The sequence below is a fragment of the Vidua macroura genome, chromosome 17 (genome assembly GCF_024509145.1).
Source record: "Vidua macroura isolate BioBank_ID:100142 chromosome 17, ASM2450914v1, whole genome shotgun sequence".
Lineage (NCBI taxonomy): Eukaryota > Metazoa > Chordata > Aves > Passeriformes > Viduidae > Vidua > Vidua macroura.
Window position 1 is genome coordinate 3,924,140 of NC_071587.1, and position 15,776 is coordinate 3,939,915.

Sequence of the window (15,776 nt, forward strand, 5' to 3'; positions counted from 1 at the left end):
CTATTGATAAAGGTGTGCAGCCCCTTAGCATCTCCATGCCAAGGTGCAGTCTGGCTGTTTAGGTGGAGAGTTCTGCTCTTGTGTGGGTGGAGAAGGACAAATTAAATTCCCTGCTGCTGCTCTGCTGTGTTGGAATAAAATCATACTAAAATTAGCATCATATTTTCATGGATTCTGATTTTATTTGTCATTTAGTGGTTACATTAGGGTATTGTTATTTGAACCAAAAGTTGAAAAATAAGCCTTTCACATTGATAGTAGCTTGGTAATGGTAGTGCCTTGAGGGATTTTAATTTTTAATTTTATTTATTTATTTTTAACACTCTGCTTCCTGTCTGATGGCCTTTTGGTGTCTCATGTGTGTGCAGCTGGAGCTGGTGAAGTTTTTAATACACTTTGTTGGGCTTTTTCCCCCCTGCAGTTCCTGGACCCATTCCTTTGGAATCTATCCAAGGAGGACCTTTTGAAGAGAAGATCTATGTTCAGTGGAAGCCTCCAAATGAGACAAATGGCATCATTACACTCTATGAGGTGAGAAGAACAGATTGTTGTCAAGGAATACATGCCACAGGGCCCTTTTCATGTGTGTTTAAGCCAGTCCTGAGCTCCGAGACATCACAGCAGGTGCTAAAAGAAGATTGATTAAAATAGATAAGAACCTTCAAGATAGTCTGTTGCTACCGCTGAAAAAAATTCTCAGTTCAAAAAAGAGAAAGATTTCTTTCCAATATTTGTGGCAAATTGAGAGCCACACATTTCCCCATGTCTCAGGTGCCCTGTTTCCTTCTGCAGTAGCTCCAAGGTCTGTTTTCTTTCTCTTTTATTTCTTCTTGAGGTAAAACACTGCGAGGTTTTATACCTACACCCCGTCACTGATTCCTCTTTGCCTTCCACCAGTCACAGCACTTCCTGACAATATCAGCAGAAAGCTGATAATCAACTCTTACCTCTTTTTGAATGTTTCAGTGATAATATTTGTCCATCCCAACAATTTCTGTGATGACAAACAAAGTAGAGCAGGTTATGGGATGATCACTGACCATCCTATGCTGGAAGAGAAATAAGCAATTAAATGTGATTATAGAGTTTATCAGAGGTAGTGTTTCTTGTGAAGGTAAGAAAGTGCTACTGCTGTCATATGCTCTTGGTGAAACTCTCCCTAATGTCAAGTACACCCAAATTTATGGAACGGGAATGTAAGAGGAGGGACTCTTTAGGGGATCATGTGAAATGAAATACAGTCCTACAAGAGAAGGTAAAGGCACTTGGATTAAATAGCAGAAAGTGATGCACCAGTACTGGCTGAGCCCAGTTTATGGGCTCAGTATTTACCTCTGTAAGATTAGAGAAAGTAAAAATACTTTTGTTTTTATGGTGACATAAAACCCCTCACTGTTGCTTGTGCAGCATTTTCTGACACAGAGGGGCAAGAACTAATATTTCACTCTCTCTTTTGTGCTTTTTGTACAAACTCGCTTTAGAAAAGCCACAGGTGCAAGAAGCAGCTCTCCCACCACCGATGAGGTTCTGTCCCTTTCCTCTTCCCATCCAGCCTCTCATTTGGGACAGGATGTCCTGTGACATGTCACTTCCAGATGTCCTTACTAGCACTGGCTCTCTCTGTCACAGTCAAATGGGAAAAATGAAGCAGGTTTAACATCACTGAGATCTTACATGCCAGCATGAGCAACGGATTAAACTTTTTCCTTTAACTTCACTTTTAGGTCATCATTTGGCTCACAAAAGCCAGACTGAGTTTGACACAGCAACACTGAACAGATGAACAGCATTTCCTCTTGCTAATTTAGTGTCATTTCAGCCGGGCTGAAATCCTTGACTAAGTCTGGAGTCACTGTTGGTCACTGTTGAGACACTTATGGAAATGTTTGCAGGGTGCAAATCATCTGTTAGTGCTAAAATACAACCAAGCCTCATCATTTCGTGGTCTTTGAGGGTGTCTGTGTAAAGAATTAGGCAATAAACCTGGATGTGTTTTAAAGGAATTAATCTGAACAGAGTGTTACAAGTTCATTTTTTTCTGCCAACACAGGTGACCTATAACAGAACATATTTAAAATGACCCAAGTCAAATGATGCAAATGATGCAAAAATAACTCCTTTTAATTTTTAAAGAAGCAGTTTCTTACTAAAATATTGCCTTGGGCTCAGCTTGTTGAAAGGACTTCAGCAATCTGAGTAGCTTTTCTGGCAGAGCAGCAGCATGAGACACTTTAATGCCTGCAGGGTTGTGATGCATCATGACACTGCCTTTGCCCCTGAAGTCATATCATTGCTTGAGTCTCAGAGGAGACACAAACAAATTTTTCTTTTCTGATAATGACTCTCTGCATATTTGGCAGCTGGAGACAAAGAGAAGTCAAGGTGAATTCAGACTCTTCCTCCTTTTCCTACTCCCCCTCACCTCCAAAAGGATGAACATCCAAGTGCTATAAACACCGTGAGAACCAGAGTGCCTGGAGGTTGTCATGATGAAAATGTCGTCATGATGAAAATGTTGTCCATTCCTGTCCCTCCTTCCTTATGAAAATTCCCACAGAAGCTTTCCACTGTCCATGGAAGCTTGAGACAAGTCCATCAGCTGGAGATAAAAATACAGGAGAGCAGTTGCTCAACCTGGAGAGGTGGCCAGGGCACTCTCTGGGTGATTAGCTTCATTTGGAACATGGGGATCCAGGCAGATGGAATCCACACAATTCCTGTACACTCTTACTGGTGTCACTGGGAATTCTGCTCCATCCTGGGAGATTCTGAGTGATCTTCCAGTGAATTTGCAGCTCTCTGGAAGCTCTGCAATTGTGTTGCTGTTATTAGGGAGAAGAAACCACAAAGGCCTGTGAGCATTTATTAAAGAAAAAAAAACCCTGCAAAATATTTATTAAATATTATCACTTTATGAACTTGAGTTAGTAGTGTCAGGTCCTGCATTACACCTGGAGGTAGCTGGCTAAATTCACACATAAGAATTGTGCCACTGAGAGTCTCACAAACCCCTCTGGGCACAAACCCTCCTAATAAAAACAAATAAAACCCCACCTTCTCCTCCTAAGTAAATGTTCCCTCCCCACCATCACTATCTGATTCATTGTATCTGGATATTGTATTTTCCCTCTAATTCTATTTAAAAAAATGTTATAAGCTTCTAAAATGCTTCAAAATAATCATGCTGTCTATTCTACTTACATCCCACTTGCTTCTCTTTGGGACTGATTTTCTTCTCAGGTCCCTAATCATTCTTGCAGCTCCCTGCCAGATGTCCCTATAACCCAAATTGCTGTTGCAGTTTTCATATCCCCTGCTTGGGTGCCAACTGGGCTGGGATTCAGCAGCACAACCTTCAGCAAGTCTTTTGGCAGCCAGAAGCACTAATTTCATAATGACTGAATACTTCTTGAGAGCCTAAACAGAATGGAAGGACCTTAATGAACCTTTTTGACTTCTGCAAGTCTCTTCTGACGGGTATTTTTCCTTCAAAATGCTATTGCTGCCTTTTAACAAAGCAAGAGTGTTGCATTTAAAAGTGGTTTAACCCCCTCTGTGTTCAGTTGCAGAATTAATTGTTTCACTGGGTACAGAAACAGCTGGATTTTTAAACAGAGGGACTTTTTCAGATCCCTTGTAATTGCTGTTCTAGATCCTTCTCTAATTGCAGTCTCTTTCTGGGGAGCAGAAACCTCTTGTTCAAGACAACTTGGAAAGCTCTGGGAATTGCAAATCAGTTAATCAGTGCTGGAAGGATTGGGATATGAGCTGGGTAGAAAGGGAGGATAGAACAGATCATTCTGGGGTGCTGGGGTGATGCCTTGTGCAGGCTGCCCTAGAACAGAGACTAGATAGAGCTAAAGAATAAAGTAGGGATTTATTAAAAGGCCTCCATGGATCCACCTTGGGCAGCACCAGAGCCCAGCCAGGGCTGCACCCAAGAGGAACCAAAATGGTCCCAAAATGCACGAGCGCTCCCAGGGGCTCTCACTGGGATCAGCTCTGCTCCATTTGCACCTTGCAGTTCATTGTCCCATTCCAGCTTTAGCCCATGCACTCCCATCCTGCTTGTTTTTCTCTCTCCAGCCCACGCTGTTTGTGCTCTTGGGCCTGAGGTTTGGATCATTTGTCCTTGGTCCCCAGCTGGAGAAGGAATTGTTTTGTCTCCCTGCTCTGTGAGGACAGCTCACCATCCGCTAACATGAAGCGCAGACCCACACACTAAAGCAGCACAGAATCTGAAAAATATAAAAAGCTAAAACCTGAGGCACCAGGAGAGCCCAGCAAAGCTCACAGGTGTGTGGTGAGACAGGAGGTGTCAGTCTGTCTGTCCATCAGGAAAGCCAGGGAGATGCACAGCTGCTGTTGGAAGCAACAGAGGGAAAGCTTAAAGCCTCTAACAGGTCCCCAGGTGGCTTCAAGGTGTGTCGGTACCTACAGGAGACAGGCAGATCAATCTGTGCTCAGAAACCCAGCTGACAGCAGAGCTGGGCTTTGCTGGTTCCTAGGTTTGGGTAAAATGCTCCACACAGATGGTTCTGCATGTGACACTCATGGAAGAGGCACTATTACTCTAGTATTGTCCTTATTGTCTCTGGGAGCAGCCTGTGAGTGGCACAATTCAGTAATATCTCAGTAATCCTGCCCCACAGTCAGTGTCCTGGCAGACTGAAAGCACCACGACTTGTTGAAATTTTTATTTTACATTTTTTTAACCAGTCCTGAAAAGCTGTTCTGCTTGAAAATCCCTAATAATCAAATTCTGCTCATTGTCCTCACACCGTGTAGGAGTTCAGCTTCAAAGCCTTTGTGTACAAAGACATGCAATAAAGATTTATTCCTTTTAATTTATTTTTTCCTAAGTGTGTGTAAAGTCAAACTACTATCAAACAGACTTACACTGTCATTGGGCTGCAAGGGCAAGCAATCTAATTTAAGGTCATGGATCAGCTTTGGCACTAAAATTCTTCTGGTTTTAGATGACATGAGATTGTTTTAGATGTATGTTTTATGCAAACTTGCATCTAAAAAATTTAAGTAAACAAAACTTTATATCTTCATTTTGCTGTTTTGGGCAGCTGAGAGCTTTCAGGTGCACTCTGTAAGTGATGCTGGCTTTTGCCTTTGTAAATACATTTTTGTGTGTATTCTATTTCTCAGAATTGTCGGCTTTTAGAATATTTCACCCTTAAACAGGAAGAAAGAAAGAGAAACCCACCTATCATTGCTGTCTGAAGTACTTGTCACAATGCTTGGGGGAAGGCATTTTTAGGGATATTGCAATCCTAACAGCATTTAAAGGGTGGATCCAAATATTCGACTTCTTGGCTGGAAAAATGGCTCCCTGGACTGCTGAGCCATGCCTAAAGGCAATGTTGAAACAGCAAATTGTCTTTTTAAACATTATAAGGTGCAGTCCTGTAATCTCTTATGTCTTCATCTTTATGATTGTTAAATCCCTGGTGGTTTTGGGGAAAAATAAGGATGTATTTACAGCTTCTAACTAGCTAGTTTTGTCAGTCACTGTCTCTGAAATGCTGTAAATCTCTATTTTGATGCCAGGAATAATAATACAAGGGACTTTCATACACGATTTCAGCTCTTTAATGGGATGCTTGGAGCCTAGTACATCTAATCCCAGTGGATTTGAGTTTAAATTGCACTTCAGAGGCTACAGATCCTCTTAGTTACCATGTAAAATTGCAGTCTGCCCTTCTTCATCTTGCCAGTTGCCAATATGCCATTTCTTCTCCATCACCTCACTCCCTTTTGCAATGCAGGAGAGGTTATTACACGCAAACTGCCTCTTTAGAGCGTCTTGCATGAGGTCAATATTTGTGGGATGCATTGCCTGTATTTATAAAAAGGTGGAAACAAATTTCTTCCACCCATGAACCCTGAAAGTGCATGCTTATTATAACAAAAAGCAGGATTATCTGGTGTGATAGCTTTGCAGGGATATGCATCTATTTCTATTCATAGTCCTTTTCTTTTCAGGAAACCAGATTTTTTTTTTTTAGATAAAATCTTTCCTGCTAAAAGGTGTTGCAAGAAAAAAGGTTTCCCCGGAAAAAGCTGCAAGGTTTGGGAACTCAGCTTGGCTGAGTCATTTGTTTGTTTATTTAAAGGGTTTGGGGGCTTTTTTTGGTTGTGAAAGGTGAAAAATGGCTCCCACAAGAAGGAAAGCAACAACCACAAAATCTTGCAACCAATTCATATAAAGCTCTACCGTTGAAATAATGGAGAGATGACAATTGTCGGAAATTGCCTTCAGTGAGAAGTGGCTTTGAATGTTCCCATGAAAATCAATCATGTTACAGCCTCTCGATTGCATTCCATGGATGCAGGAGACTCCTGGGATGGAGCTTTCTCACTTAAACTCGCTGCCTTGGGCTGTGCCACACACAGCCGGGGCTGCATTTAGCTGAACAAGAGCAGAACATCCTGGAGACCCTGTCAAGGGTTCAAAATGCAGGCAGTGAGCAATTAAAGATGGGGTATTGGGTCATGGCTTTATCACTCATCTGCAGGGACATTGTTGGGAATTATTCCCTGTTCATTTGCAGTACTAATGCTGTTTGCCTCTGACACTGGATTTATAAGATGTAGTCTCTTGTTTGTCCAGAGTCCATGAAAGTTGATTACATCATGAATAAAGGGTTTATTGTATCTGTGCTGTATTGAATTAGACTTCTTTAATGATCTAAACTAGCAATGGAAGTGTGTGGCCATGTATCATCTGTTCAAGTCTGAAGCTCTGTCAGCCCTATGGAGGCTGTGTCACCCTCTCAGTGACGTGTAACGAGAGCTGTTCACATCCACCCAGCTCGATTAGATCTGGAGTTTATGGCTCTTAGCACAGAAGGGCCCTGGAACAGGGCTGGGCTGGCTGAAGAGAAATTGTTTCTTTTATGCCTGCTGACTGTAGTATTTACTGAGCACTTGGTGAGCAGGTTGGTTAAACGCTGCCAGTGTTCTGGGCTCCACTTAATAAAGATTCAAGCCAGAATATGGGAAATGAACGGTGCTGATTGCACTGATTTATTATTATTTCTTGGCAAGTGAGAAGGGTGATAAATCCTTCTACTGAGGGAGCATTGCTCGCTCTCTCAGTAGCTTGGGATGCTGTGTTAGTCACAGATCCTGTGGCTCTGTTCCTAGAACAAGGCCGGGCTCAGTCAGACAGCTTTCCAGTGAAACTTGAGCATCCCAAAGTCACAGGAAATATCTTTTCCCCCACCCCACAACCAGTGGCACCCCACAGAGAGCTCCTCCCCTCCCTCCCCCCCATGCTGTTTAATCAATTTTAATAAATAAATAGGGTTTATAAGCACAGAATACGAGTATGTGCTTGAGTGACCCTCCTGCCACACCAAGGGTGTTCAGTCAGGGTGGCTTTTCTGACCCTGCAGGGAAAGCACAATTTGCCTGTTTGCAATAACACAGAGGGCAACACATGCAGCTGTTGCTCTGGTGGAACAGGATGGCTTTCCTTCCCCATCACGTTTGGAAACATCAGATGCCGTGGCAGGACTGGGGTTAGTCTGAGCTGCGTTGGTTTAAGGTGCTGTGGGGAGCTGGTGGGAGTCAGGCTGGGCTCTGTCTGCCTGGCACGTCCCGGGGTGCTGGCTCTGCTGGGCTGCTCCTGCCTCCCCAGCTAAGGAGAGCAGCAGCAGGGAGGGTGCTCCAGATGCAGGCTGGGGGTTTACTCAGGGATTATTCCTTGTTGGAAAGAGCCTGCTGGATTGATGCCTTAGGATTTTAGCTTTTCTATTCTCCATGTATTTGTAACCCTGCAGTTCTTTAGTGTAGAACTCTAAACTCCACATTCAGTGTGAGCTGCTGCTTTCCCATTTGGGGCAGACACAACAATTCCTCTCCAGGCCTGGCAATCAAGGACCCCTCACTGCCTCAGGCCAGAGAGATGGAAACAAAAGTGAGCTGGGGGGAGCAAACTTGGGGTCAATGCCTTCATTACCTGAAGGTGGAATTGGAAGATTGACCCCCAACATGCAAATGGACCAAACTTATAAAAGTGTGAAAACCTGTGACCTGTGGTCCATTTTTGGGTGTAGCCCCTGGGGGGCTTCATCTGCCCAAAATGTACCTGAAAACCCTTCAATAAATATAACTGCTTTTTATTCCCTAATTTTGTCTGGCCTCTGATTTTAGGTAGTCCCAACAAAACACCAGTTTTTTATTGCTCCTGTTCCTCTCCTCCCTGTCCCAGTTACTTTAGCACAGCCTTAAACTAAGGGAATGTTTAAATGTTTTCCTAATTAGGGATGCTTTTCTGAATAAGCACCTCAAAGAGCTTTTGAACAAACTTCTTCAAATTATATAGGATTCTTAATTGTATGTTATTCATTTGCTGTTACTTGCAAGATGTGCTTAACTTGGGAGCATTTGTTAATGATGCTTTTTAAAATCCTGTGGTTTCCAGTAACATCTTAGGAAGAAAATGAGAGGGTTTTTCTGAGAAACTCAGATGTCAGGGTTTTTCAAATGTATTACAACCTCCAGGTAAGTAGCATACTTTCGTTATAAATAGAGTGAATCAACTGTTTTAAAAAAATTGCTTGATCAAGCTTTTCAGAAATAAAACCATAATGTGGTCCCTTGAGCACAACAATTTCTTTGATTATCTTTTTATTGTTCTTTTGAAGCCAATAGACATGCAGTGATATAAATCCCATGCAAATGAGAAGATATTTGGTTACAGCAACACTTTTTTTAGGAGTTGAATTATTTTAGTGTGCATATTGCGCTTTTTCTAAGCCAAACTAAATGATAAGAACTGAAAAAACTCCAACTTATTCTTTCTTGTAATGAAGTCCAATTTTAAAACATCCTTTTGTAGATACATCAGCATTTTGTCTTTCTGCCTTCCAATGCTTTTTTTTTCCCAGACAAAAAATACAATTTCAGTCTTTCTTTCTTCTCTATATTGTTCATTCAGGAGAACAGCTGATCCTTAATCCCATTTCCTCCATCTCATCTTTTCACGTGGCAGTGTACCTGTGCAGTTAGAATACTATAAAGCTCTTTAACAACTCCATTTTCACATCTTGCACTATTTTGTTTACCAAAATGTAGCAGTTAGCTAAGTTGAAGGCAAACTGCAGATACATGTTTGCACTTCCTTCCTAGATTGTTGGGGTTTTTTTTCCCTATTTCATCTTCAGTGATGTTTAATTTAGAAAACACATACGGATAATTCAGGTGTGGTGGTGGTTTCATCCTGTTAATGGTTGCCACTGAGGAACTTTGTAAAGGGGGAGAAGCCAGTCAAGGTGATCTTTGCATCACCTTCAGCAGTATGGATGTGTGGATGCATGGCTCCTTTTGGGAAATTCACCTTGTTGCTGTCCTTTGTGTTTGTGTCTTAGAGCCAGTCTTTGTGATCCTGCCATCCAGTGGACAGGATGGGTTTGGGTTTAGTTTTCTGTGCCCTGCTCATTTATCAGTTTCTGTCACTTTGAGTCCCCTGCCTCCTTTCTCCTTCCCCTTTTTCCTGGTTGGTTACTGCCTTTCCCTGATCCTGCTCTCCCTGCTGTCCAGGTGGAATTGCTGGCACTGAGAGTGAGATGGCTTTCAGAAGAATGAAGACTTTAGCACAGGGAGAACAACTCTTCCTTTTGTTCTCAATTCACCTGCTTTGCTCTGAATTTGGGAAAAGTGACTTAGGGTGAGCTTGGATGAGGCTTGGAGCAAGCTAGCCTAGTGGAAGGTGGCAGGGGGTTGAACTGGGATGATCTTTAAGGTCCTTTCCAACCCAAACCATTCTGTGAGGCAGACACTTGACTTGGAGAATAAATGCAAATACGTATCTTAAGATTCAAGTGACTGAAACGACACCATCTCACAATTGTCAGCTACAGTAAGAGCGAAGACTATTTGATCTATAAATGTGGCCAAACCTTTTTGTACACATGTGGGCCTTGCTGCTGCTGCTTTCTGCTGTGCAGCAGACCCAGCAGCTGTGTGTGATGCTGCTCACACCCCACTCTGTGCTTTGGGGGCTGTTCCTTGCCCACAGCTTTCCCTACACCCTGTGTATCATGGCCAACCACAATGAAGGGTTTTAGGCAGAGCTTTCAGCATCAAGGAATAACTGAGGAACAAGCATGGAGATTGAATAACCGCCTCAATGCTGCAGTCCTATCAAAGCAATTTCTGTAGTTGTCATTTTCTGCTATTAAGCTGAACAATGAGGCTCTCCAATAAAATCATATGAAATAACAGCTCATTAAAAGCTCTCCTTAATATATAGAATGCTAATTAATGTCAGTGGGGTGCAAGCTTGAATGGCAGAATAGACTATAATGTTTAGAAAGTAGGTAAAATAAAAGAAGATATTTTATCGTTAATGACCTTTTAGTAAACCTAATGAAATCCTTAATAGCCTGAATACATTACTGAGGCACTCCCAATTGCTTTGCTACCTAGTCCATTCTTCCTCCTTTTCTCACAGACATTAAACTTGGCTTTGTTTATAAAAACCAAAAAGCCATAACAACCCAAGGAAATATGAAGAGGAAGAAAGAGTCTGTGCAAAAGGAGAGTAGAAGAGACTTCTCAGCCCTGCTGTCCCTGGTCCTGGTCAAGACTGGGTGCAGGACCATGTTCTGACCAGCCTTGGCTGTGCTGCCTGTGTTTGTATTCAGGTTTAATTGCCCCGTGTTTACGTGGCTCTCAGTAAATAGGCCAGGGAGCCAATGGGCCTCTTTTATTCCCGGGGTCTCCCTAGGTTAACTTCCATATTCATTCCTAATGAATAGCTGTGCTCTGGCTTTTTATACTCCTACCAGCCATGCTGTGCTTGTGCTGTGACTCAATTAAAGGATTTTATTCTGCAGGGCTTTTAGTCTTTCACGTGTTGCCAGCCTTAAATATAACTTGCAAATTCTGATTAACTCTGCCTTAACCTTATCCCAAAAGAAGTAGCACAAGAATGGAAAAAGGAAAGGCCTTTGGCTCCTCCTATTTCCTGGGTGAAAATCAGTGGGCTGGGGAAGGATGTAAGTGCAATAATTGCCCGGCTTAAAATGAGTTTTAAGATGGAAAATGTCCCCATTAATCTGATCGTAAAATACATTCTTCAGCTCTTTACTTTTCCAGCACTGAAGAAGGATCAGGATCGTTCACTAACCTGTTCACCAACTCTTCCCTGTCATTGGAAGATAACTTCCTTCAAATTACTCCCTTTGTGCCACACTTGCTGCAATTAACTTTAGTCCTCTAGCCCGAAAGGTCTGAAACTCCCTGATAAGATTGAACCTAAGTCCATCCCAGCTGCAATCTGAAGTCACCTGCAGTAATAATTGTTCCTAGGAAGCACAGGCAGCTGGGGAGTCTCAGAGGAGAAGAGCCCCTGGCTTGCTGTGTAATCAGCTTCTTGGACCCATGAAATGGATTGTCCCCCTGATGTTCCTGCACTCCAGAGCACACACTCTGTGGGCAAGTTAATTCCTTGTTTGGCTCCAAGCACACAAAGAGCTTCTGGCTTCCCCTCCCATCCCTGCAAAGCAAGGAGGAAAGGAGCACAAATCACCTTGGAATCAGAATTTGAGAGCATAGCAGCATCAGCCAACTGAGTTTTGTTTTCCCAGTCACCCAGTGAGTGGTGCTTTAGGAGAAAGATGCCCAGGCTGTTGGCTGTGTGCAGGGGGGCTTGGATGAATGACAAAGCCAGCAGTGGTGATGACCAGGTGGTGATCAAAGGAGCTGCAGTCTGACAGGGAAGAGAACCCAGCCAGTGTCTTGTAAATGTGGTGTCCTCTTGGGTAGAGCTCCTCTCCCCTCTCTTCTGGAGCTGGAAAAAAGAAGATGCTGTGAAGAACAGTCCTGAGGCAATGAAGGATATTCTTTTTCAGATCCCTGCAAGGAAGGTCTGGTCATGTCTTGACAGAATTTAATTCCCATTTCGAACTCCCACATTTCAGGAATACTTTGGTCATTCAACATTAGTGAAACTTCATTCAAAAGAAATCCAAAATCAGCTCACTAGTGAAAATTCCAGGAACCCTTTCTTACACTTGACTCTTGTCCCTGGAAGATTTAACGTCTGACAGTTTTGTATTTTTTGTTGAAATGTTCCCAGTTCAGGGTCACTCTGAATTTCAGGTCTGAAACCCTTCTGCTGATGGAAATGATTCATTAAGCCCTGAGCTTTCAGGGCCAACTGTACAGTTCACAGGAAGGAATCAAGAAAAGAAGGCTACTGCTGTCATCCTTAAAATGCTTCCACAAGGCCCATATCTTGGAGAGAGGACACAAGCTAAAAAATATCTAATAATCAAATATAACAAAACAACTTCCCCCTGCCGAAATAGCAAAACACGCTTCTATCCAGATTTGTCTTATTTAGAATGAGTGATTTTCCCTGAGGCTCACACCTTGGTGCTTTTCAAGGGACAGGAATGTCATTCCCCAAATTGCAGGGCGAGCTCAAGGTTTTCCTGCTCCATGAGCCCCTGCCCAGAACAGGTCCCATGTGAATGTGATGGTCCAGCTCTTCCCATGGCAGCAGAGCACTGGGAAGTGATGGGGTTTATTTGTTTATTTTCTTTTGCACAGAGCACAAGGGCCTTGTAGCTGCCCAATCATTATTAGTTTGTCTACTGGAGACAAGAAATCCAAACACAAGTCATGCATACAGAACTCTTGCATGTTACTGTCTAGAATATTTTTCTTTTTAGTACTTGATAAGTTCCTTTTTCCACTGAGCTGAAAGGTTTTTCTGAGCTTTTTGACTTTGTCTCTGTGACAGTGTTGAACTTGCACTAAATTTAAAGAGGAAAAAAATGCATATACAGCATTATTAATTTGCCATTTTCTTATTTAGGCCACAGACAAATTAGAAATTATTCAGGTTATCCAGACAAAAGCTACATCCTCACCAATCCGACATCCTTATTACAAGTGAACTTTGTGAACTCATCCATGTTGCTGCTGAGCAATCACTGCTGCCGGGTGGATGCAGTCCTTTCCTTCACACTTTAATCTTTCTGTCTCATTATATTTTATAAAATCTGTCTTACAATGCCCCTCACTCCAGAAACATTCTTTCTTCTTTCCAAACCTCTCTCTAGCAGAGAACAGGTTTCCAGCTAGATGAATCCAGGGCTCCAGCTTTCAGAGGAGTTGCCAGCAGGAGACAAGTCTGTGCTGGAGTGACACTGAGGCTGTAGCAACCTTGGCTTGGGCAGGAGTAACGAGACACAGCCCTGGGCTATAAACTGCAGAGACTTGGGAACAGGGGAATTCCTTCTGCTTTGCCTGAGGCAAAGGTCTGCCATGCTGCCAGCTGAGTTTCTTAGACTCTCCTTTTCCTCTGTCATGGTAATAAGTACCAAGAAAGCTGCTTGTGAAAGACTTTTGAGGAAAGCCTTTGTTACCTGCTACTGGTTTAAGTTGTGTAATCTGGCAGCAGAGGGACATCTATTTCTGGCTGCTTTGCTGACACGTTTAGATAAAGACTGGACTTTGCAGGACTTTGGAGCAGCCTTTCTGGACCACGAGAAATTCCCTGCAGCTACCGTGGTTTGCTAGGAGTTGTCAAGGGAAGGATGACAATCAATGAGCTGCAGTTCTGCCTGCTGCACGGAGATCTTGGTGTTTGCCTTTACCCTGAGCTCCTCAGTGGTGTGAGACAAAACGGATGTCAGTGTATCAGGTATTTCTAATAGGGAAACATGGTAGCAGTGGCTCTTTTCTTTCCCAGCAATCTGATGAAGAGGAAGCCCTAGAGAAGCATTCATGCCCAGGAAGAATGAAGATGTGCAGTTTACCCACTGCTTTTTCACGTCATTACATAATTGTTTTAGCAGCTTCCCTCCTCACGGGCTCCACGCACATCTCAGTGACCAAGTTATTTGCTGGGATTTAACACAGTGCTGTCTAAACAGGGTATGTGTGAACATAATCCTTAATGATGTGCTGGGGGCACACGCTGCTCGTGGAAGTCTTGCCTGTGACTAATCAGTTAAGCATAAGATAAACCTAGCAGAGTTTTGATAGATGATTTGAAACCTGCTGAGGCAGGTTTGTGTGCAATTCCACATTGGTGTTTCAGTGTTTCAGAAAGCACAGAAAGAAAATAACTCTCCAACTGATGCTGTGCACAATAGTGGGTTTTTCAGGAGTGGTAGCATCTGCTTTTTGGAGAAAGCCACCTTTTTGTACCAATAGTAGCATTTATTGTACAGACCTAGACAGCAGTGATTTGACACTCCTGCCAGTCTGTGTGCAGGTGGGTAAGAGACTGTGGTTTGAGTTTGCTGATCTCTGTGTTACTGTGCTGAACAGGCTGAGTCCTGGATGAGACTGGCAGAATTGCCATCTGCTCAGGAGATCTCAGAGTCCTCACCAGTCTACTACAGGTCTTTTCTGAACGTATAAGCTGTGTCAGTGTAGATGAGAAAACTGACAGCAGCTCTCAGGGAGTGAAGTGCTCCTGCTGGATGGCACTGATCCCTTTAGGATCCCTGCCTGCTGTGAGCCTTCCCAGCAAAATGCAGCCGTGCTGCCCCCGAGCACCCAAGTGCTGGCACCACGTGCAGTGCTTGTCTCTTACCCTCTCCCCAGGGGAACAGAGGGAAATCAAATAACAGCAAAAGCAGTGGACAGCTTTCATGCTCCATAGTAACTGTTGGAAGAGGTGGTGTTTCAGAAGATAGAGATGAATTTTATTTTTCATTTACTTGCCTTCAGAAGATGTGGTGGCTCCTACTGATGATGTTTCTGAGTGTTCATACTGATAAAGGATAATTAATAATTTATGGAAGGACCACTTTGCATCCTGTTCTCACTTAAAGGGATGTAGGATTTGGGCTGAACACTCTGTGACATGGCTTGTGCAGCTTTTGCCAAAATGACAGTCTCTAAATTTACTGTTTATAAATATTTCTGCATATAAATTAGTGATTATAAATATTGCCTGCAGCTGAAAACAATCTGGTACAACCCATTCAGCCTTGTCTGCCCCTCAGAGAGCCATTTTTTGCTGAGGAAGGTAACAGATGAGATGAAAGAGCTCTTCTCTGAGGTGACACTTGTTTTTCCTATGTGCCATTGCAGGCAGATATGTCTCTGGATATAAATGTAGAGGAAGATATGTTGCCTTCTGTTCAGCAGCTTTTCCTTTTCATGCCCAAGTCCCTAGAGGGAAATATGCTTTAGTGGATTGGGGCTCTTCCTAAGCATCAATGCAGTTTTGTGATATTAAATTAAAATTAATGTCACTGCCAAGAACCTGTAGTGTTCAGGAGCCAATGTCACAGCTTTGAGGCGGGGACAAGAGATGACCACAGAAGAGATGATGGGTTCCTGCCTTCTTTTCAAAATTTGGAAGCTAAAGTGATGGCTAGATAAGTTTTGTAGCTCAATTAGCCAAATCTCTTTGCAGATACCTATCTAGAGAGATATCTAGAGAGGTATTTTCAGTCAGGACACACACACTGCAAGAACTGCCTGGGCTGTTGAATTTTTGGGTGCACTCTACACCCAAGTTCTAAGTATTAAAATGGTAGACTCATATAATAACAGCAGACTTAGAATTTGATCATCAGTTTTACAGAATCACAGAATGATCTGAGTTGCAAGGGACCCACAAAGGTCATCAAGTCCAGCTCTTAAGTGAATGGACCTTACAGGGGCTGAACCACCAACCATGGTGTTTTTAGCACCAGGCTCTGACCAGCTGAGCTAGTCTTAGGGTCTCTGCACTAAAACTGGCTTTTCTTCCTTTCTTTTGTTCCTGGTTTGTCCCTGGA

General features: G+C 43.0%; 1 protein-coding gene across 1 annotated transcript in view; it reads left to right on the top strand.

Moving 5' to 3' along the window:
- PTPRT (protein tyrosine phosphatase receptor type T) overlaps positions 1 to 15,776 on the top strand; it is a 435,197-nt gene that overhangs the window by 286,961 nt on the left and 132,460 nt on the right. The window contains exon 9 of the mRNA XM_053992839.1: positions 422 to 531. Coding sequence (XP_053848814.1) covers positions 422 to 531 — 110 coding nt within the window. The remainder of the gene's footprint in view (positions 1 to 421; positions 532 to 15,776) is intronic.